This window comes from Gopherus flavomarginatus, chromosome 8, assembly GCF_025201925.1.
Source record: "Gopherus flavomarginatus isolate rGopFla2 chromosome 8, rGopFla2.mat.asm, whole genome shotgun sequence".
In the NCBI taxonomy this organism is placed as follows: Eukaryota; Metazoa; Chordata; order Testudines; family Testudinidae; genus Gopherus; species Gopherus flavomarginatus.
In genome coordinates this window covers 78093200-78110387 of record NC_066624.1, presented here as the reverse complement: position 1 = coordinate 78110387, position 17188 = coordinate 78093200, and the positions used below count along the sequence as shown (strand labels likewise).

General features: G+C 40.3%; 1 protein-coding gene across 9 annotated transcripts in view; it reads left to right on the top strand.

Annotated features, from left to right (window-relative positions):
• DOCK10 (dedicator of cytokinesis 10) overlaps positions 1–17188 on the top strand; it is a 240443-nt gene that overhangs the window by 64562 nt on the left and 158693 nt on the right. For 2 of the 9 annotated variants that reach the window (XM_050963969.1, XM_050963965.1), the window contains exon 1: positions 8355–8526. The exons of the other annotated variants lie outside the window; for them this stretch is intronic. In XM_050963969.1, coding sequence (XP_050819926.1) covers positions 8422–8526 — 105 coding nt within the window. In that variant the 5' untranslated portion in view covers positions 8355–8421. Of the gene's footprint in view, positions 1–8354; positions 8527–17188 lie in introns of those variants that run through there. 9 annotated transcript variants of the gene reach the window in all.

Below are 17188 nucleotides of genomic sequence, written 5' to 3'. Positions count from 1 at the left end.
CTGTGAGGAGACTTGAGAGTTTATCTTTTGTATTTTTTTAACTTCGTATTGGTTCCTGAGTTCACACCCACATGCTATGAGTGATGGGAAGTGAGTCTGCAGCTACTTCTGTTTCCTCTGCAGAAGTAGAAATTTGGTATGACCTTTGCTATTTAGCTCTTTATTTTTTGTGGCTCAAGCAGGAACTGCAACAGATTAGGAAATGCTGCATGCCATTCAAAAGAGACAGACAATGATTTTGTACTTCTTTTGGTGGAGGAAATAACAGAACATTTCTGTACCATTAATATAGTTTCAGTGGTGGCCTGATTTTACAGAGGCTATAGTCTATATTCCTTCAGCCAGGCTTCTACATCTCAAGAATTTAATAGTGTATATGTTTGTGATTGTGTTTTGTTTTCTTTTCCCCTGCCACTTGGCAGCCATTAACATCAGGAAATATAATACTCTGAGTGGATAGATGACTTGGCTTTGGCAAAATAAGCAGTATAAGAGTGAACAGAAAAGATTTTCCTTTTGATTTAGTCACTGATTTTAAGAGCTAAATGTTATTCTTATTAGTTATTTTTAGTGGTAGTTATTTTTACTGCCTCAGTAGATTGTTTGATGGATGATCCTGTGAAAAGGAGAACTTTTAAGTAAGTCAATTTAGATTGCTATGGAAGAGAATGAACTCTATCCATATGAGACTGCCACACATATGGTGGCAGTGCAGCCTTTCACATGTCACCTCACCCAGGTGCCTCACATTTGATGTACGCACGAGAAGGTCTAGAAATGAGAATGGTGTTTAGTCTCCATTTCACTCAGTCATCACCTCTTTGCCAATTAGCACATTCCCTTCCAATATTTATCACCGTCCCTTATTCCTTTCTTTCCTTTTATTTACTTTTTTTTTTAATTGCCTTTCCTCATTTGTTTCTCTAGGGGAGCATTTTAGAAGTGTGATGTTTTATTATACTTTTGTATATTGTATTGTGTTTTACTGTGTTGTGGAGAATGTGTGGAGATCACATTTTCAAAAGTCCATGTCCAATGCATGCATGTGCAAGTTCTTCGTATGGGTGCAAAAATCAGGAATAAATTTTCAACCTGCTCTGTTTTATGTGTCAGTATCCTTCTGAGACAAAAGTACTGAGCTGACTGCAATGCTTTCATTCTCCTGACACTTGCTGTGAGTTCCTATCATTGCGTGTGAGTTCTAATGAGTCTAAAGAAACTCAGGACTCTGAGTTTGTTATTGAAAGTGGCAGCATTGTTACTTGGAGCTAAGATTACATTTTTTGTAGGAATATAGATAGATTATATAGTTTTGGGAGGACAGTATGATTTCAAGTTCAGAACATCAACTATACGTTTAAATATTTGGCCTAATATCTTTTAAAAGTATCTTTATATTTGAGATTGTGAACTGATAATGTGGACCTCTGACACTTAATATTCATATTTCTGTAGGGCTACCATCAAAACACTAATGAAACAAAGGACAGCAAACCACATTGATGGTTTATTTCTGTATACAGCTACACATGCACGCATCAGTGCATATCATAAATTCAGACTGAAGTCAGTGACAACATGAAATAATTCATAGATTTAAGGGAAAAACAGGTTACATCAGATGAAGATTTGAACAGTAGCAAAGAAAGAAAGAGTTGTTATTTTTTAATTGGAGTTTCATTGAAGATAAAACAGATCAGACACTAACTGGCCACAAAGCTAAGAGAATATGTGGCCATTTCTAGAAAAGAAAGAAAGAATCACATTGATATCCAGAGTCTTCATATTGTTAGGTTCATTCTAAACATTTCTGTTGGCTGAAAATGTTCAGAGCAGATGCTAATCAAACACTGAAGTAACTACCCGACATCTCATCGTTTTGCTGAATACTTCAACATTCTCTGGACCCCAAATATATCAGCCAGATGGAACAGCTCTCAGTTATCAGGCAAGGCTCCTGGAAGTGGGAGAACCTCTTGTGATGGGACAACATTGTGGCTTAGTAACATCACTTTGCTACCCGGGGATGCTCATAATACAAATAATAATGTTTACATTACACTTTATGGTTGTGACTTTTAAAGCAGGGGACTTAGCCATACTAATTTATCCAACTTAATAGGCATTTAAGCTAATAATTATTTCAAGATAAGTCATTCAGACCTGTGCCAGCAGAAATTGGGAAGGTTGCAGAGGCAGAAATGCTCAGTGCAGGAGGAAAGGAACTTACAGTGCTGTCTGCTAGCTACTGTCCCTGCCATTTAAGGGCCTGACCTGAAATCAATAGGAGTCTTCCATTGGCTTCAGTGGGCTTTAGATGAAGACCTGCAAGAGTGACATTGATAGGAGAACCTCTGTAATATTAAGTTCCTTTAGACAAAAGTGAGAGAAGAAGAGGAAATAGAGATATCCTTAAGCCCCATAAAGAGTTGCATGGAGCAACCTGCTCTCACCAGCTCTCTCCCATCATGGTCCAACTCAGCTGTTAGTATATATAAAACAGCTTCCAAAAGTATAGAAACAAGAGAGACTTTTGTAACCCACACACCTTCTGAGGGTGGTATTCTGTCCCATCTAGTGGCACTGAGAGCACTTACAGAGAGAGAGTTAAATGAGTCTGCTCTACAACCTTAGCTAACAGCTGGTTGACTTTTAGCTCATGTGGTAGAGACTCATGCACTAAGCTCCAGAGGCCCTCTGATGACTGGGGTCCATCAGCATTACACTTGCATTCTCCAACATTTGCTTGACGGGATCCTACAGAGTGAATCTGTTTCAGAGGCCTGAGAGAAGGCTATTCTCATTCTTGCAATTAATTTTTTTTTAACAATTGAATGCTTGCAGCAATTATACAAAAACATCATCTTACTGCTCTATTTGCAACATTAACGTGTGTGGTAATCTAAATGCTGCAGGCAAATTACTTGACTAGCAGCATTAATGTAGTGGTCAAGATCTGTGAAAGTTCATAAACTCTAAAGAGCTGTTATTTCATTGATGGTTGTAAGGAACTTGCTGTCTGCCACTGTCAAGAATGAGGAGTAATTAGGATATAATTTACAGTAGGTGTCAGGAAAGTTTTATTTTACACTTTTACCAGGAGGTAAGATATTACTGGTCCCAATGGTATTCCCTATTACAAGTACAGAGAATACCTGTTCAAAACAGCAACATCTTACCGACCAGAAAAAAGGTAAAAAAAATTGTTTTTTAGATTACAGCCACCAGCATACCAGTCCTACTTATATATGTATATATTTAACACAATTGCAATTTGTTGTTCCACCACCTCCTACATATTTTCTGTTGATTTCTCAGTATTCAGACTGTGTGCTTCTCAGCACAGAGATGATGCATTCTGCTATGCATGTAACATTCAAAGCTTGCTGCGAGTGCTACCAGAAATTATAATAAAGAGTACTGGGAGTCACATAGACTCATAGACTTTAAGGTCAGAAGGGACCATTATGATCATGTAGTCTGACCTCCTGTACAAAGCAGGCCACAAAATCCTACCCATCCACTTCTATAACAAACTCCTAACCTATGTCTGAGTTATTGAAGTCTTCAGATTGTGGTTTGAAGACCTCAAGCTGCAGAGAATCCTCCAGCAAGTGACCCATGCCCCACGCTGCAGAGGAAGGCGAAAAACCTCCAAGGCCTCTGCCAATCTGCCCCAGAGGAAAATTGCTTCCCGACCCCAAATATGGCGATCAGCTAAACCCTGAGCATGTGGGCAAGACTCACCAGCCAGCACCCAGGAAAGAATTCTCCGCAGTAACTCAGATCCCATCCCATATAACATCCCATCACAGACCACTAGGCATACTTACCTGCTGATAATCAAAGATCAATTGCCAAAATTAATTGCCAAAATTAGGCTATCCCATCATACCATCCCTTCCATAAACTTATCAAGCTTAGTCTTAAAGCCAGATATGTCTTTTGCCCCCACTACTCCCCTTGAAAGGCTGTTCCAGAACTTCATTCCTCTAATGGTTAGAAACCTTCGTCTAATTTCGAGTCTAAGCTTCCTAATGTTCAGTTTATACCCATTTGTTCTTGTTTCCACATTGGTACTAAGCTTAAATAATTCCTCTCCCTCCCAATATTAATCCCTCTGATATATTTATAAAGAGCAAGCATATCCCCCCTCACCCTTCTTTTGGTTAGGCTAAACAAGCCAAGCTTTTTGAAGAAAGACAGGAAGATTCTCAGTGGGGATAGAAAAATGGGTGTAAATAGAATAAGAAGCAACTTGAACCTAAAATCAACTTTTATTTGTGTTGAGGTTCATAGAAGTTCAGTTAACTTCAGGAAGCAGAAGTGACATTATCCCTTGATAAATGCTTCCCTTGCAGGATCTCCAGCCTGACCAGAATCCGGAAGGATAGGAGAGAGCTTCCAGTTTCTTGTCAGGTCTCTGAAGTCTCTGGAGATTTGGATAAAGTTCAAATCTGCCTCTTGATTTTGTAGTGCTTTTCTGAGCCAAACTAAGGACCAGACTCTGGCAGGCCTGTAAATATGTGTGCTGCGGGTTGTGGGAAGTGTGTGACAGATATTGTATCTTTCGAGACATTAAATATATGAATGGTTTATGTATGATTGTGTTCTACTCCATGGGGTGGGAGTACCACAGCGCCTTTGGGAATTTAAACAGTTGGAGGTGTCAAAGGCAAGTCACTGCAACTAAACAGCTCTATAGTGGTGTCAGCCCCTGGAGGGATTTATATGTACTGGTTCAAGCTGGGTTCTCCAGAGACTAGAAGACAAAGAAAGGGCTTTTGATATGAAAGGGATGAGCTTGACGTGAAACAAGGCTTTCTTTCTGATCCAGCAAATAGACAGAACCTTCTATCCAGGAGGGCCCCAACCATTGTGAAAGGAATGAAAAGACAGTGGCCAGTTAGGCCCAGTAAGACTGAGGGGTAACCTCTGGTAAGTTTTTTAGCATGTGCCTAGGGACTTGTATTGTTTTTTGTAAATATGTTTTGTCTGTAATGCTTTTAACTTAAGAATAAATGTGCTTGCTCTGAAGGAGCTGTCTGGTAACTTGTAACTGCTGGCAATACACTGTTCATAGTCCTCAGAGAAAAAAATTCAGAGGTATTAGCCATCAGGCAGACTAGTTTCCTGGGGATATCACTGTGTAAGACAGGGAGTTATGCAGCCTTAAAACTCCCTGGTCAGAAGGTAGTGGGGCAAGGACCACTGCCCAGAGATTGGTGATGTCTGGAAACCTGTGTCCTGACTGAACACTCCTGGAGTGGACCATGGAAATGAGAGGAGAGATACAGTTGCTGTTACCCTGAAGCTGTGATTGAGTATGCAAGGCATGCACAAGTGTCTGTCACACTGTTGCAGTCACTGTTCCCTTTTGGGGTTGTGGGGAGCGACAGTGCTATGCTCATCCCAACCTGAGGCAATGACTAGATGCTACATTTTGGCCTGACACTTCTGTCCCTTCTCAGATTCACTCATCAGTAATGTTCAGCCTATTTTCTTGCAATCAGGCAATAGTGAAAAAGGTTTGAGGAAAGGAAACCTTATGGCCCTTTGGCACAATAAAGTGTTAGAGAAAGTGATCGGTATTCTAAAGAGTCTCTGAGAGGAATCTATACCTGCATTAAGTTAACTCAACAGAGTTGAATTTTCCAGCATTTAATTTAATGTCTGGCATGGACGTTTTATCTTGGCAGTTAGATCTACTGTGTCATGTGAGAGGCTGTCAGGAATCAACTAGAGTAGAGTGATGGTTTGAGAGAAAATAAGGAAGAATTCCAGCTTTGTTAATGTTGTGGTTTTGTATTGTTAGCCACTGGAAATGTCTGCATGTCTTGGCAAAGGACTTCTCTCTTTTCCATCTTTTACTGCCAGACGGCGAAGACTTTTATTGCTTTGCTTAATGTGTGTACAGTGAAACCTGTCTTAAGTAATCATTGGAGAGATCAGCAAAATTCATTTGCTTAATAGAGATGGTCTTCTAATAAAGAAAAAAGTAGAATTGTGCTCAGTAAGGGGAAGGGGTGGTCTCTGAAGGCAGGAAGTTGCCTATTAAGAACGTTCTGTTGTTCAGGTTGCACTGTATTCTAAGTTGTGAAATGTCATAGACAAAAGCAAGCGAGCTAATCCAACTGACATACTGTTTCATAAGGATGTGCTGTAGTGGTTCTTACTCCCAAATGGCCATCAGAAGACAAGAACTCTCACATTTAGCATAGGAATACTGCACATGGGTTACTACTAGAAATATGGAATACTGCAGAGGTTTTGAAAGATGCCTAAAGACATTCAGGAGTTGAAAAGGATTAGTTGGAAATTGGAAGGAAAACATGGCACTCCGGACAAATTCACAGGCCTCTGACTATATACTGCATGATGACTGTAACAAATTATAGGAATGTTATTTTTACTGCAGTTCGAAGCTCTTTTTGAAAGAGGAATGCGTGGCTAGCTGGTGCACCCACAGCTCAGGAAGAGAGAATAACAGAGAGACATAGCTCAGCCATGGTGAGAATTAAGGAAAACTGTTAATTGCCTTGGATCAAACACATTTAAAAAAAATGACATGTAAAGAGAATCTGTGATGAGAAAATATAGCATGACACACATCCTGAGCTATGACCAAACAGTGGTGGTGGAAAAGTGTCTTTTGTGCTCTCTTGGGACATCTATATACTGGTCTAATCCCCTATCTTAATTTAGAGTACCTTGACAGCTGCCCTAAATTATATTGCTGCCATCATCTTCAAGAAGCCTTGGCTTGCCAGAATGTAAGAAGCCCCGAGACCTGGCCTCATCTCCAGTACATCCCCTACCCTGGCAGCAGGGACAGATGTCTAGGAGCCGCTATAGTGGCTCTACATCACTGGAGGATCCCAGTACTCTGAAACTGATCCTCCTGTGATAAGCTCTGTGAGCGCTATACGTGTTTTGTACCAGTAATGCCTATGAAGGGGACTGCAAGTTAATTGACTGAGATATACTGTATAGCCATCTCCCTAAAAGCTATCAGGCAGATCTAATATGACCTGAGGAAATCATGGGACTGTGTGCATGGGTGATACTTCTTATATGCCATGGTTACCAATGCCTTAGATTAATAACGCTTTTATAGAAATGTAGCCTGGATGTTATAGAAAGGTAATCTTTCAGCCTTCCTATATGTGACCCTGTAGAATTAGAGCTAGATGGCCAAATTCTGTTCAGTTACAATGATATAAATGCAGAGTAACTCAGATGACACCAACTGACACATTCCTTTTTGAAGCGAGCAGAATTACCCTGGATTCAAACTGTTGTTAAAGGGAGAGTACTCTTAAAAATCCCAGCACACGAAGGAGGATGTAGAAAGTGTTCTGAGAAGTGTTTAGATAGGGAAAAGAGAGAGATTTTTTAAAAAGAAAATGTAGAGTATTTTCAGAAGATATTTCCTCTTTAACAATGTTTTAGACTGCATTATCTGGTGATAAATATTCTTTTATTCAGATATTTATACATCAGTGGGGCGGAAATATTAAACACAGAAATTTCTTGTATTGTATTTTACATGTCAAAAACATAATTTGAACAATTATATAACAAAAATGTCTATAGCTGTCAAGTGTCTATAGATATAACATTTTACAGAGCTTTTCTTCCTCTTATTGGCCGTTGAGAAAGATGAACTGTTATTCAGACACAAAAAACTGAGTTTATTTGACATCAGATGTCTGAAAATGATGACCTAAGTAACTGTTCTTAAAAATGGGAGTTGTGGTTGATAGTGAAGAAGATTCTTGTCTTGAGAATAAACTTCTTTGGTTTATTCAGGTTGCAAATGCATATGCAACAGCGGCTGTGTCCATACGAGTAGAATTCAGTCAAAGGCAATGTGTAGTGTGTGTGTGGTTTACACAGGGTCACGTGCTCCCCTCCCCCTTGATTTCTGCCAGGGTTTATATGCCTTGCCCTGAACCCTGCTGCATACCGTCAAAACCTTTAAATTGTGCCTGCGCCCCACTATCGTCTCTGAACTCAGTCATTTTGGCTCTCGACCAGTGAAGAGTTTGGCAGGGGAGAGGGCTGGTAAAGGACATAAATGGTTTTTTTGGAGGCAAAGATAGAAGTTTAGCTGTAATAATTTCTCTACAACTTCCTATCTTAATCTGCTATAAAGACAAGGTGCTAAGCTTTTATTTATGTCTTAATGAGATACTGTCTTCCCAATAGCGGAATACTACTCACAGGAAGCAATGAGTTATTGCTGGTTTTCTTTTCCTTTCTGTTCAGTTACTGTGGATACAGCATGTGTTACGTTTTAGACACACTTCCCTTTTGAACAGTCTGCATTTGGGTTCCTGAAGCTGCTGAAGCAAAAAGGTTAAAGGAGCACAGTTTTTAAAGAGTGATTTGTTTGCTGCTTGAGTTCCCATTGATACAATGAGCTTTCGAGGGAAAGTTTTCAAAAGGGAGCCCAGTGAACTATGGAGGAAGAGAAGGACTGTTAGGCGAGTAAATCAAGGGGAAATTCACAGATTAAGTTGCGTATGTATATTTATTAATTTTTCTATTGTCTACTGCTTTTCAAGACTGGTTAAAAATAGCAGGGCAAATCCTCGTCAGCAGCCTACTCCTGGATGGTAAGGGGCATGGGATTTGGTCCTTGGTGTCTCCATATGAAAAAGAATCAAGGGATGTTTGAATGAAACGAAAGCATTGAGACCTCAGTGTGTATAACGGAACCTATGATATAGCAGAAGAACATGTATAAAGCAAGTGCTGATACTTTTACTCATGCAGAATTCTACTTTGTAACACACTGAAGCCAATAGTGCTCCTTGTAAAGTGCTGCTCTTGTGAGTAAGGGTATCACAATCTGACTCTATATAGTTTGTGCCTGTATTGTGTTTTTGAGAGAGGAAAAAAAAAAAGAAAACCAATATTCTTTTACAGTGGTGTGGACAAGGGGAGAGGGCTCTGGACAAAAAGACCTGGGTAGAAATCCTGCCCCTTTGAAGTCAATGAGAGTTTTGCCATGGACTGCAATCAGGCAAGGATTTCACCTCTGAAATTTACTACTGGCCCTGCCATTAATTCACTGTGGGACATTGGGCGAGTCATTTAATAACTCTAGGTGTAAGTTTCCCATGGTGTCAAAGTTTACCGGCCTTCGTAAAGTGCTTTGAGCTTACAGCATTATTTTTAGAGATAATAGGACATTTCCCTCACACAGGTATTATGAAAATTTGTGGAAGACCTGGGTTAATATGTTATATCAGTGGTTCTCAAACTTTTGTACTGGTGACCCCTTTCACATAGCAAGCCTCTTAGTGTGACCCCGTTTATAAATTAAAAACACTTTTTAATATATTTAACACCATTACCAATGCTGGAGGTAAAGTGGGGTTTGGGTGGAAGCTGACAGCTTGTGACTCCCCATATAATAACCTCGCAACCCCTGAGGGATCCTAACCCCCAGTTTGAGAACACCTGTGTTATATCATGTATTTTTTTCTTATATTAGTGGAGAGCCCTTTTTCTTATGATTGTAAGAAAATTAATATACTTGAAAGTGAATTTATTTTAACTAGCCCTCTTCCAGAGTCAAAAATCCCAAACCTTTGATTCTTTAAAATTTGGTCAGCCAAGTTGACTTGAGAGTTAGGTTCACAGTTCCCTGAGATAAGTGTTTTGTTTCTGCTTGCTGAGATATCTTTCAGTCTGCCATGTAGGAGATATTTATGATATGGAAATGAATCAGCAAAAATAACATTAATATGTAGTTCTTGTTGTCCTAGCTCATTGTCAGGCAATTGAAGACACCATGAGCCAGACTTCCAAATGAACTCAAAAATGCGGGCAAATTTTCAGAAGATCTCAGCTCCCATTGGGGTACTGAAATAAATGGCCATGTTTTCAAAGTATCACAACAGGGGCTACTGAGGGTGGCTGAGCACTTCTTTAGGCTGAGGTCCTTTGAAATTCTAAACCTGTGAGTCTGTTCCTGTTAGTGGCAAAACTCAGTGGTACAGGATCAGGTTGTATGTGCCTGAAAACTAAAACATCTTAAGAGCCTTACAACGGCAGCACTATCTTTGTGGCACATGAAATAAACTTGTAGGGGGGTTTTTGGAAATATTTGAAAACGGAAGCATTTAGAATGTACTGTTCCTTTTAGCCTTTGCTAATGGTAATTTATTCTCTCTCTTGTTTTGTTCTGACAGCATATAAAGGACAATCTAAAACTTCATACCTTTTGTCAACCTTTTATAGTCAATCTGCAATTCTTAAGTTTATAGATCTCATCATTTAAGCTTCATAGTACCTTGTCGCTTTATAATAATGGCCTAATTTGGTCCCATTGAAGTCAATAAAACTTTGATGGGTTCAGGACATTGTTGCATGATTTATCACATAAAATCCTATGCTAAGAGGACTTTTGGCCTCATCCTGCAAATCCTAATGTATGTGAATAATGACCACTAATGCAGCATCAGGCCTAAAGGAAAATAGGATCACAAGCTTGCTAATGATAAACTATAATGGAAGTAGTGAAAGTGAACTTCTTGTTTTTAAATGGATGTAAGTACATTTGCTAATACTTGTTCGCACTTGGGGCCAGATCCTCAGCTAGTGTAAACTGGCCTAATTCTTTTGATTTTTAATAGTGCCACACTGATGTACAGCAACTGAAGTTCTGGCCAGTAAAAGTATAAATAGTGATTTCTAGAAGATGATAAAAACAGTATCCTTTGAATTGTGCATCTAGCCATTCTGAAGGAAAAGGGACTTAAAGTACTAAAGGGTTATCCGGAAGCAATACATAGCATCGGTTTCAATCAGACATTAGACATTCTTACTACATTTTCCTTTAGGTGACTGGCTGTTGTAATTTCTGTGTTCATTTAAGTGGGATTTTTTAACAAAGCCCGGCATTTGCTCTGAGCTGTGTTCTTTTTAGCTTCAGATTACACTAAGATGGAACCACTGTCACATATTATTCTGCTTGTGTATTCCTCCATAGTTTGTTTAGCCCCTAGGCAAGTAGCAAATCATGGGTTCCCTCAGATTTACTTCTGCTGTTTGCAGCCGGTCTTTCCACCCAATATTTCAAAACTGGAGCACACAGATTCTTGTGCCAAGGGCATTTTTGCTGTCAATCAGTAGTTCCTCTTTGCAGAGTAGCTGCAAATATCCTCAGTGTGTCAGGACGCTATGGATCCAAGTTGTGAAGGCATTGAGCTCAGCACCTCACAGGAAGCAAGTAGGGGTATACAGGCTCTACGTTTGCTGTAACGGGTTGTCTAATATCTGCCAGAAACTATTTTGTAAATACTTTAATTATCTCTGAATGATTTAGAATGTCTGTAGATTTTGGATAAGTTCACTATAGTTGGCCTGGTTCTGTTCCTGTTTACAATGGTGTAACTATTAATTTCACTGGAGATGTTCCTGATGAACATCAGCATGAGGGCAGAAACAAGCCCAGTATTTCCATCTGGGCTGTTAAGACATCTGTATAGCCAGTGATTACTCTTACAAATGAATCCTTGATAGAATGTAGACAAACATAGTAAAAATATAATTATTTATTGAGAGATACTGCATGGAAAGTAGATAAAATTGACTATATTGTAACTGACTGCAGAATAGATAGAAGAAAGACGAGAGATCTCCATTGTATGACAATGATATATTATTAAATACTGTATAGAAATCAAGCGGAACAATCTCTAACAAATATTTGCTAAATATTTAGAGTGGATATAAGAATTTGTGCTATGTGTATTTTTGCTTTTGAGATTTGTAAGATGGCACAGTATTTTAAAGGACTATTTAGCAGTAGTTTTATAATGTCCCAGATCAAAACTAAAGGAAACTTTAAAACCTACCCATGCCAAAACATTATGTGGCCACAAATTGTGATTTTTATCATGAAACTCACGATATTTGGTGTTTTGATTAAAGCTCCAACTTATGAACTCATTTGATGTTGTAAGACTCGCAACTTTCACTTAAGAAAAGAAAAATATTAAAAAAAGGTTTCTAGCCCTCCTGGACATATACTGGAAATCATAGTCCAAGTGTACCATAAGGCTCAAAAATAAAAAGAATCCATTTTAAAAAAATCTCATGATTTTAGAGGCCTCATTCTTGCTGTTGGAATATTTCAGATTGGCAGTGTTGCACACATTCACAGACATGCCATCTCTAAGTCCAAATGCTATATATTACCATTTGTAGTGCACCACGTCCTTTCTTAGTGGAGGAGATGTGCTAGATTGGACTGGCAGAGGAATGACCACTCCTGGGGTCCTAGTTGGGGTGAGTCATGTTCTCCTGCACCAGAGCCCTCACTCCCTTTTCTCCTTGCTCAGAATACAGGTAGAAAATATCCATAGATGAAGTTGGGGAGAGGTAGAGTGGAGCAGACTCCACTGCCCCAAAACACCCATTGGCCAATTCCAGGGGAGGTAGGGAGCCATTTGGCATTTGTGAGCCCATAGCCATTCTGCTGGTGCAAGTTGCCCTTCCTGCTTTGCCCTGTGAGGCTTAGTTGTCAGAGCTGGGTAAAATAATATAATAAAATAGGAGGGGATCCTTATTTAAGTAAATATTTTAGCGACTTGTGCTGCTGTCCAGTGCAGATCAAAAGGCCAGCTTATAGGGTGAACCTGATCACAGTCCCAAGAGGGACGGATGGACCCTATTAGCCTGTTGGGCGAAAGGAGGTCTTAAGTCTTCAAAAACTGAGGTCTTCCTCTTCTGTATCCTCATTTCCCCATGCAGTGGGAGGGTGGCAGGGTAAAGCAAAATCAGAAGTTGGGATTTGGGTAAGGGAGCTAACTCCCATTCCTTGGTTGTATAACATCAGACTATTCAACCCCATGCTGGACCAAATTAATGCGTGGTGGCCAACATGTGCCCTTAATATTAAAAATAAACTAAAGTTGTGGCATGCTGCTTTAAATCCATTTAGGTGTGTGTGTCGTACTTTTCTCGTGTGTCCTGGTCGAATGCAAATAACAGAAATGTGTTCTATTTAGTCGTAACCCAGATTTAAAATACGTGCAGTGGTATTAGTTGGCCGTACCAGTTCGAAACTCAACAAAGTTGTTGTTCCAAGACAGCCTTTCTTAAGCTTTTGCAGACATCATTAATGTAAATTCTCCAAGTATTGTATAGGTGAAATTTACACTACCTCCAAAATGCCTGTTTAAATGAACTTTGTACTGAAATGACTGATAGAATTCACCACCCCAACCTGCCAGCAGGCTCAGTGGACCACTGTCACTTTAATTCCTATGTGAGACAGTGGATCCATATAATTGTGAATCTCTTCAGCCTGTTGTCAGACAACCCTTACAAAATCGCTTAATCGGGGTTAGTGCAGAGTCCCCCTCTATGATCCATAGGGAAGGCGGAGATACACCTCTCTCCACAGTGTGAAGTAGCTGCTATGAGGCAGCTCTGCTGCAGTCCAATTTTCTGGCCCAGGCCAGGGGTTTGAAATTCCCCTCTCAAACCTGCCACCTGTCCCCTACATACAACCCATGTGTTCAGACTCTACGAAGGTTAAGTGAATTTCATCCTGGGATTCTGTCACCTCTGCATACTTGCTTTGAGGTTGAAATTAACGTGATGCCTTTAAAAGAAAACATTTTGCCAGTGTTGTTATATTCTGTTCTGATTAGTGTCATATAAAGGGACAACAAATGGAGCAGCTGTTTGGAGCCAAGGGATGTTTTGTGTAAATAAAACTATAAACGCTAGGATATTGACAAGACTTTTTCACCCTAAGTTACCTACAAACAAGTATTTAATCAACGCCTGTGAAGTATTTACAATTTAGAAACCCGCCAGCAGCATTTTAAATTGAAGAATAAAAAAATCGTCATTTTTAATTAAATTAAAAATTTCAACAATATGTTCAGGGATCATAATGACACGTGTATAGTAATGGTAATTCCAGCAATTGGTTTACTGTATGAGATTTATTTATCCTTTTCCCCAAAGTGTTTAGAGCTAAACTTCTAGACTTCCACCTACTGTGTAAAGTGGGCCAAACAATTAATTTTCTTGTTCTTATGAATATTCTTCTAAACTTTATCGGTAATTCTGCCTAATTGTATTCAGATAATATTCAGACATTGTAGACATGGTATGTACTAGGCATATGGGATTTAAATACAAATATATAGCCCTGATGCAGGAAAGCACTTAGGCATGCATGTAATTTTAAGTACCAAAGCAGGATTTCACTATATGCTTAAAGTTAAGCACAGACTGAAGCATCCTTCATGATCCCTGGATAAGATTTCTGGCTTTGTGTCACTGAAATCCCCGAAAGCTACAGGAGACCACATCTTTCAAAATCACAGTGGCCTGAACTAGTCATCCGTATCTTGTCAAGATAGTCAGAGTGTTTCCACTTTTGCAAGTATCTGCTTCTCTGAAGTTCATTATGTCAGCCTCCATCAACATAGCAGACAAGCATTGGTTTGGAGCCACAGAACTACAGTAATTACAGTGATGAGCAGTTACAATCCATCTCCTCCAGAGTTACATTTGCACAATATAAGCATGATCCTTTTCATTAGCACAGGCAAATCTTCCAGAGACTTCAGGAGGAATTTTGCCTGAGGATGCAGGCCCAAGTCCCAGGGAAGATAGATTTTTTTTTTTTTACATTCTTGAACACCACAACAAGACTTTGTTTAGGTTTCCTGTAGTCTCTCTAGAATTGAACTTCACTACTATGAACCACATCCTGAACAAGGTTACAATATATAATGGTAAAGAGCTTGACAGCCATAGATGTCTACATTAAATGTCTGTGCACCAGACTGAAGCAGCATAAGAATGGTTAGACCCAGTATATGAAGAATGAAGAGGGAACACTACAATTCTGTATAGGAACTCCCTGCCTCCCTCCCAGTCCTGTGAGTAGCCTTCATGGAAACTGGCTCTCTCTCCCACTGCTTGAGAAGCAAAAGTGACTGTAGCCAGGGCCGGATTTCCAATTAGGCACAGTAGGCACGTGCCTAGGGGCCCGGCATTCTAGGGATGCCTAAAAGTTAAAAGTAAGTTAAGTTAATACAGTAGAACCTCAGAGTTATGAACATCTTGGAAATGGAGGTTGTCCATAACTCTGAAATATTCCATAACTCTGAAGAAGAGTTCGGCCACATGGGGGGGTTGGGGCTGCAGCTGCAGGGTGGGGGCGTCAGGCTGCAGGTGTGGAGGAAGTTGGGGCTTCTGATTCTCATGGTGCCAAAGCTTTTGGCTGAGGGCTCAGGGCCTCTGCCCCATGGGAGCACTGGGGCTCAGCACTTTAAACCTGGGGGGAGCGCCGCTGGGATTCCCCACGGCTCTGCTCCCTGCTTCAGTGTGGAGGGGGGGACCCAGGAGCTCAAGGCTTTAGCTGTGGAGGGAGTTCTGGGGCTGAAACCAGTGCTTCCCCCGTAGCTAGAGTTCTGGCACCTCCCCACCCCCATCCAGGCTGAAGGCAGGAACAGAGCTGCAGGGCTGAATTCCCAAGCCCCAGAGTCCCCCTGTGGGGCTGAAACCGGGAGTGGATCCATGGAGCTGAAGCCCAGAGGTCCAGTGCTCCCCCTATCTAAAGCCCTGATCCCTGACCCCCACAACTGCAGCCCATTCCCCCATGGCTGAAGCTTTAGCCCCAAGGCAGTACAGTATTTGTTGTGTGTGTGTATGTACGTGCTGTTGTCTGATTGAGGACTTACTGGTTATACAGGGCGTCCGGTTGACGTGTAAGTCTGTAACTCTGGTGTTTCTATCTTTGAGGTTCTACTGTATTTAAATTATCGTTTATATATCTTTTTTTCATTTAATTTTTTATGGAAAACACGAAGGTCATCCGGTTAGGTGGAGTGTTGGGGAAACCTTAATCCCCATTTGGTAACATTGTCTCCACTTCCTGGATGCAAATTCCACTTCAGGGTTATCAGCCATAAGTGGTGTTGGGCCATCCTGCCCATTCAGTCCCACTCTTGCTGACTGTCGCTCAAGTTGGGAGGAACCCACACAAGCACATGCACACTCTTGCCTCCCAAACTTGCATATGGTAGCACGTCATCTCCCAGGACCAAGTTGTTATACTGTATTTGATAGCCAGGTTATGCAGTCACATTACTCTGCCCTTGTAGAAGGCAAGGTGAGTTGGGTGACCACTATGTGGCCACCTCAGATACTACGTGACCTCACTGTCATCCATTTGGATATGCCCCAGCACCCATGACTGTTAAGCTGTTGGTGCCACGTAGTTGTGGAATACTTACAGTGAACGATGCTAAGGCCAGGATTAAAATTCAGTCCTATCAGAAATTTACATAAATCATGGAGTTAAAAATACTTACTAGCTTCAACTGTAGCAAGATTGGCAAGGGATATTTAATATAAATAGGCCCACCTGGTGGCATAATATTAACTATGTATATATCCAGGTAAATAATGTTGTCAGACATGTGAAACTGTATAATGTGCTACATACACTACTTGATTACCAAACAAAAATCTAGTGCTCAGGTTACAGTGCAAGAATAGTTGAAGCATTCTGAAGCCATGTCACCTAGGGCAGGGATTTCATTCGCTCTTAGAAGTTGAGCAGGATTGGTCCTGGTCAATACTTGGGTGGGAGACCAAGAATAAGCACAGTGCTTGAGGTAATGATATTTCTGTAAATGGACCTTTTCCCTGCAAGTCAGTATTGTTTTAGTGTTTCAGCATGGTGTTAGAGTGAACTGTTTTTTAGACAGCACATTTTGAATGAGATATAAAATCAAGGTCCTGGCTCTGTTGGTCATCCAAAAATCTCATGGCACTTTTCATGAGCAGACAGGGTTCTAGAGTCCTGAGCATATTCCAGTTTGGGTAATAATGTTCCACCTGCTTAAATTCTTTACCCCCTGCATCGATGTCACTTAAACTTCAGGTGATTGTCTGCCTTTCTTGCATGAAGCCTCTAAAAGAGAATACAGGCCTATAGCTTTTGGAAAAATTAAATAGTATCTATGAAAAATAGTAATACAATTCTGTTACTGTCTGTCATTTTAACTATTATATTATATTATATTTTGGTTAGTATCAGAAGCTGGGATTCAGTTTGTTTTTTAGGATTAGAACATTGCCTGGAAGGACTCTTGAGAGACTAGCTGTCTCATTGACATCATTTCTCTAGCATTCA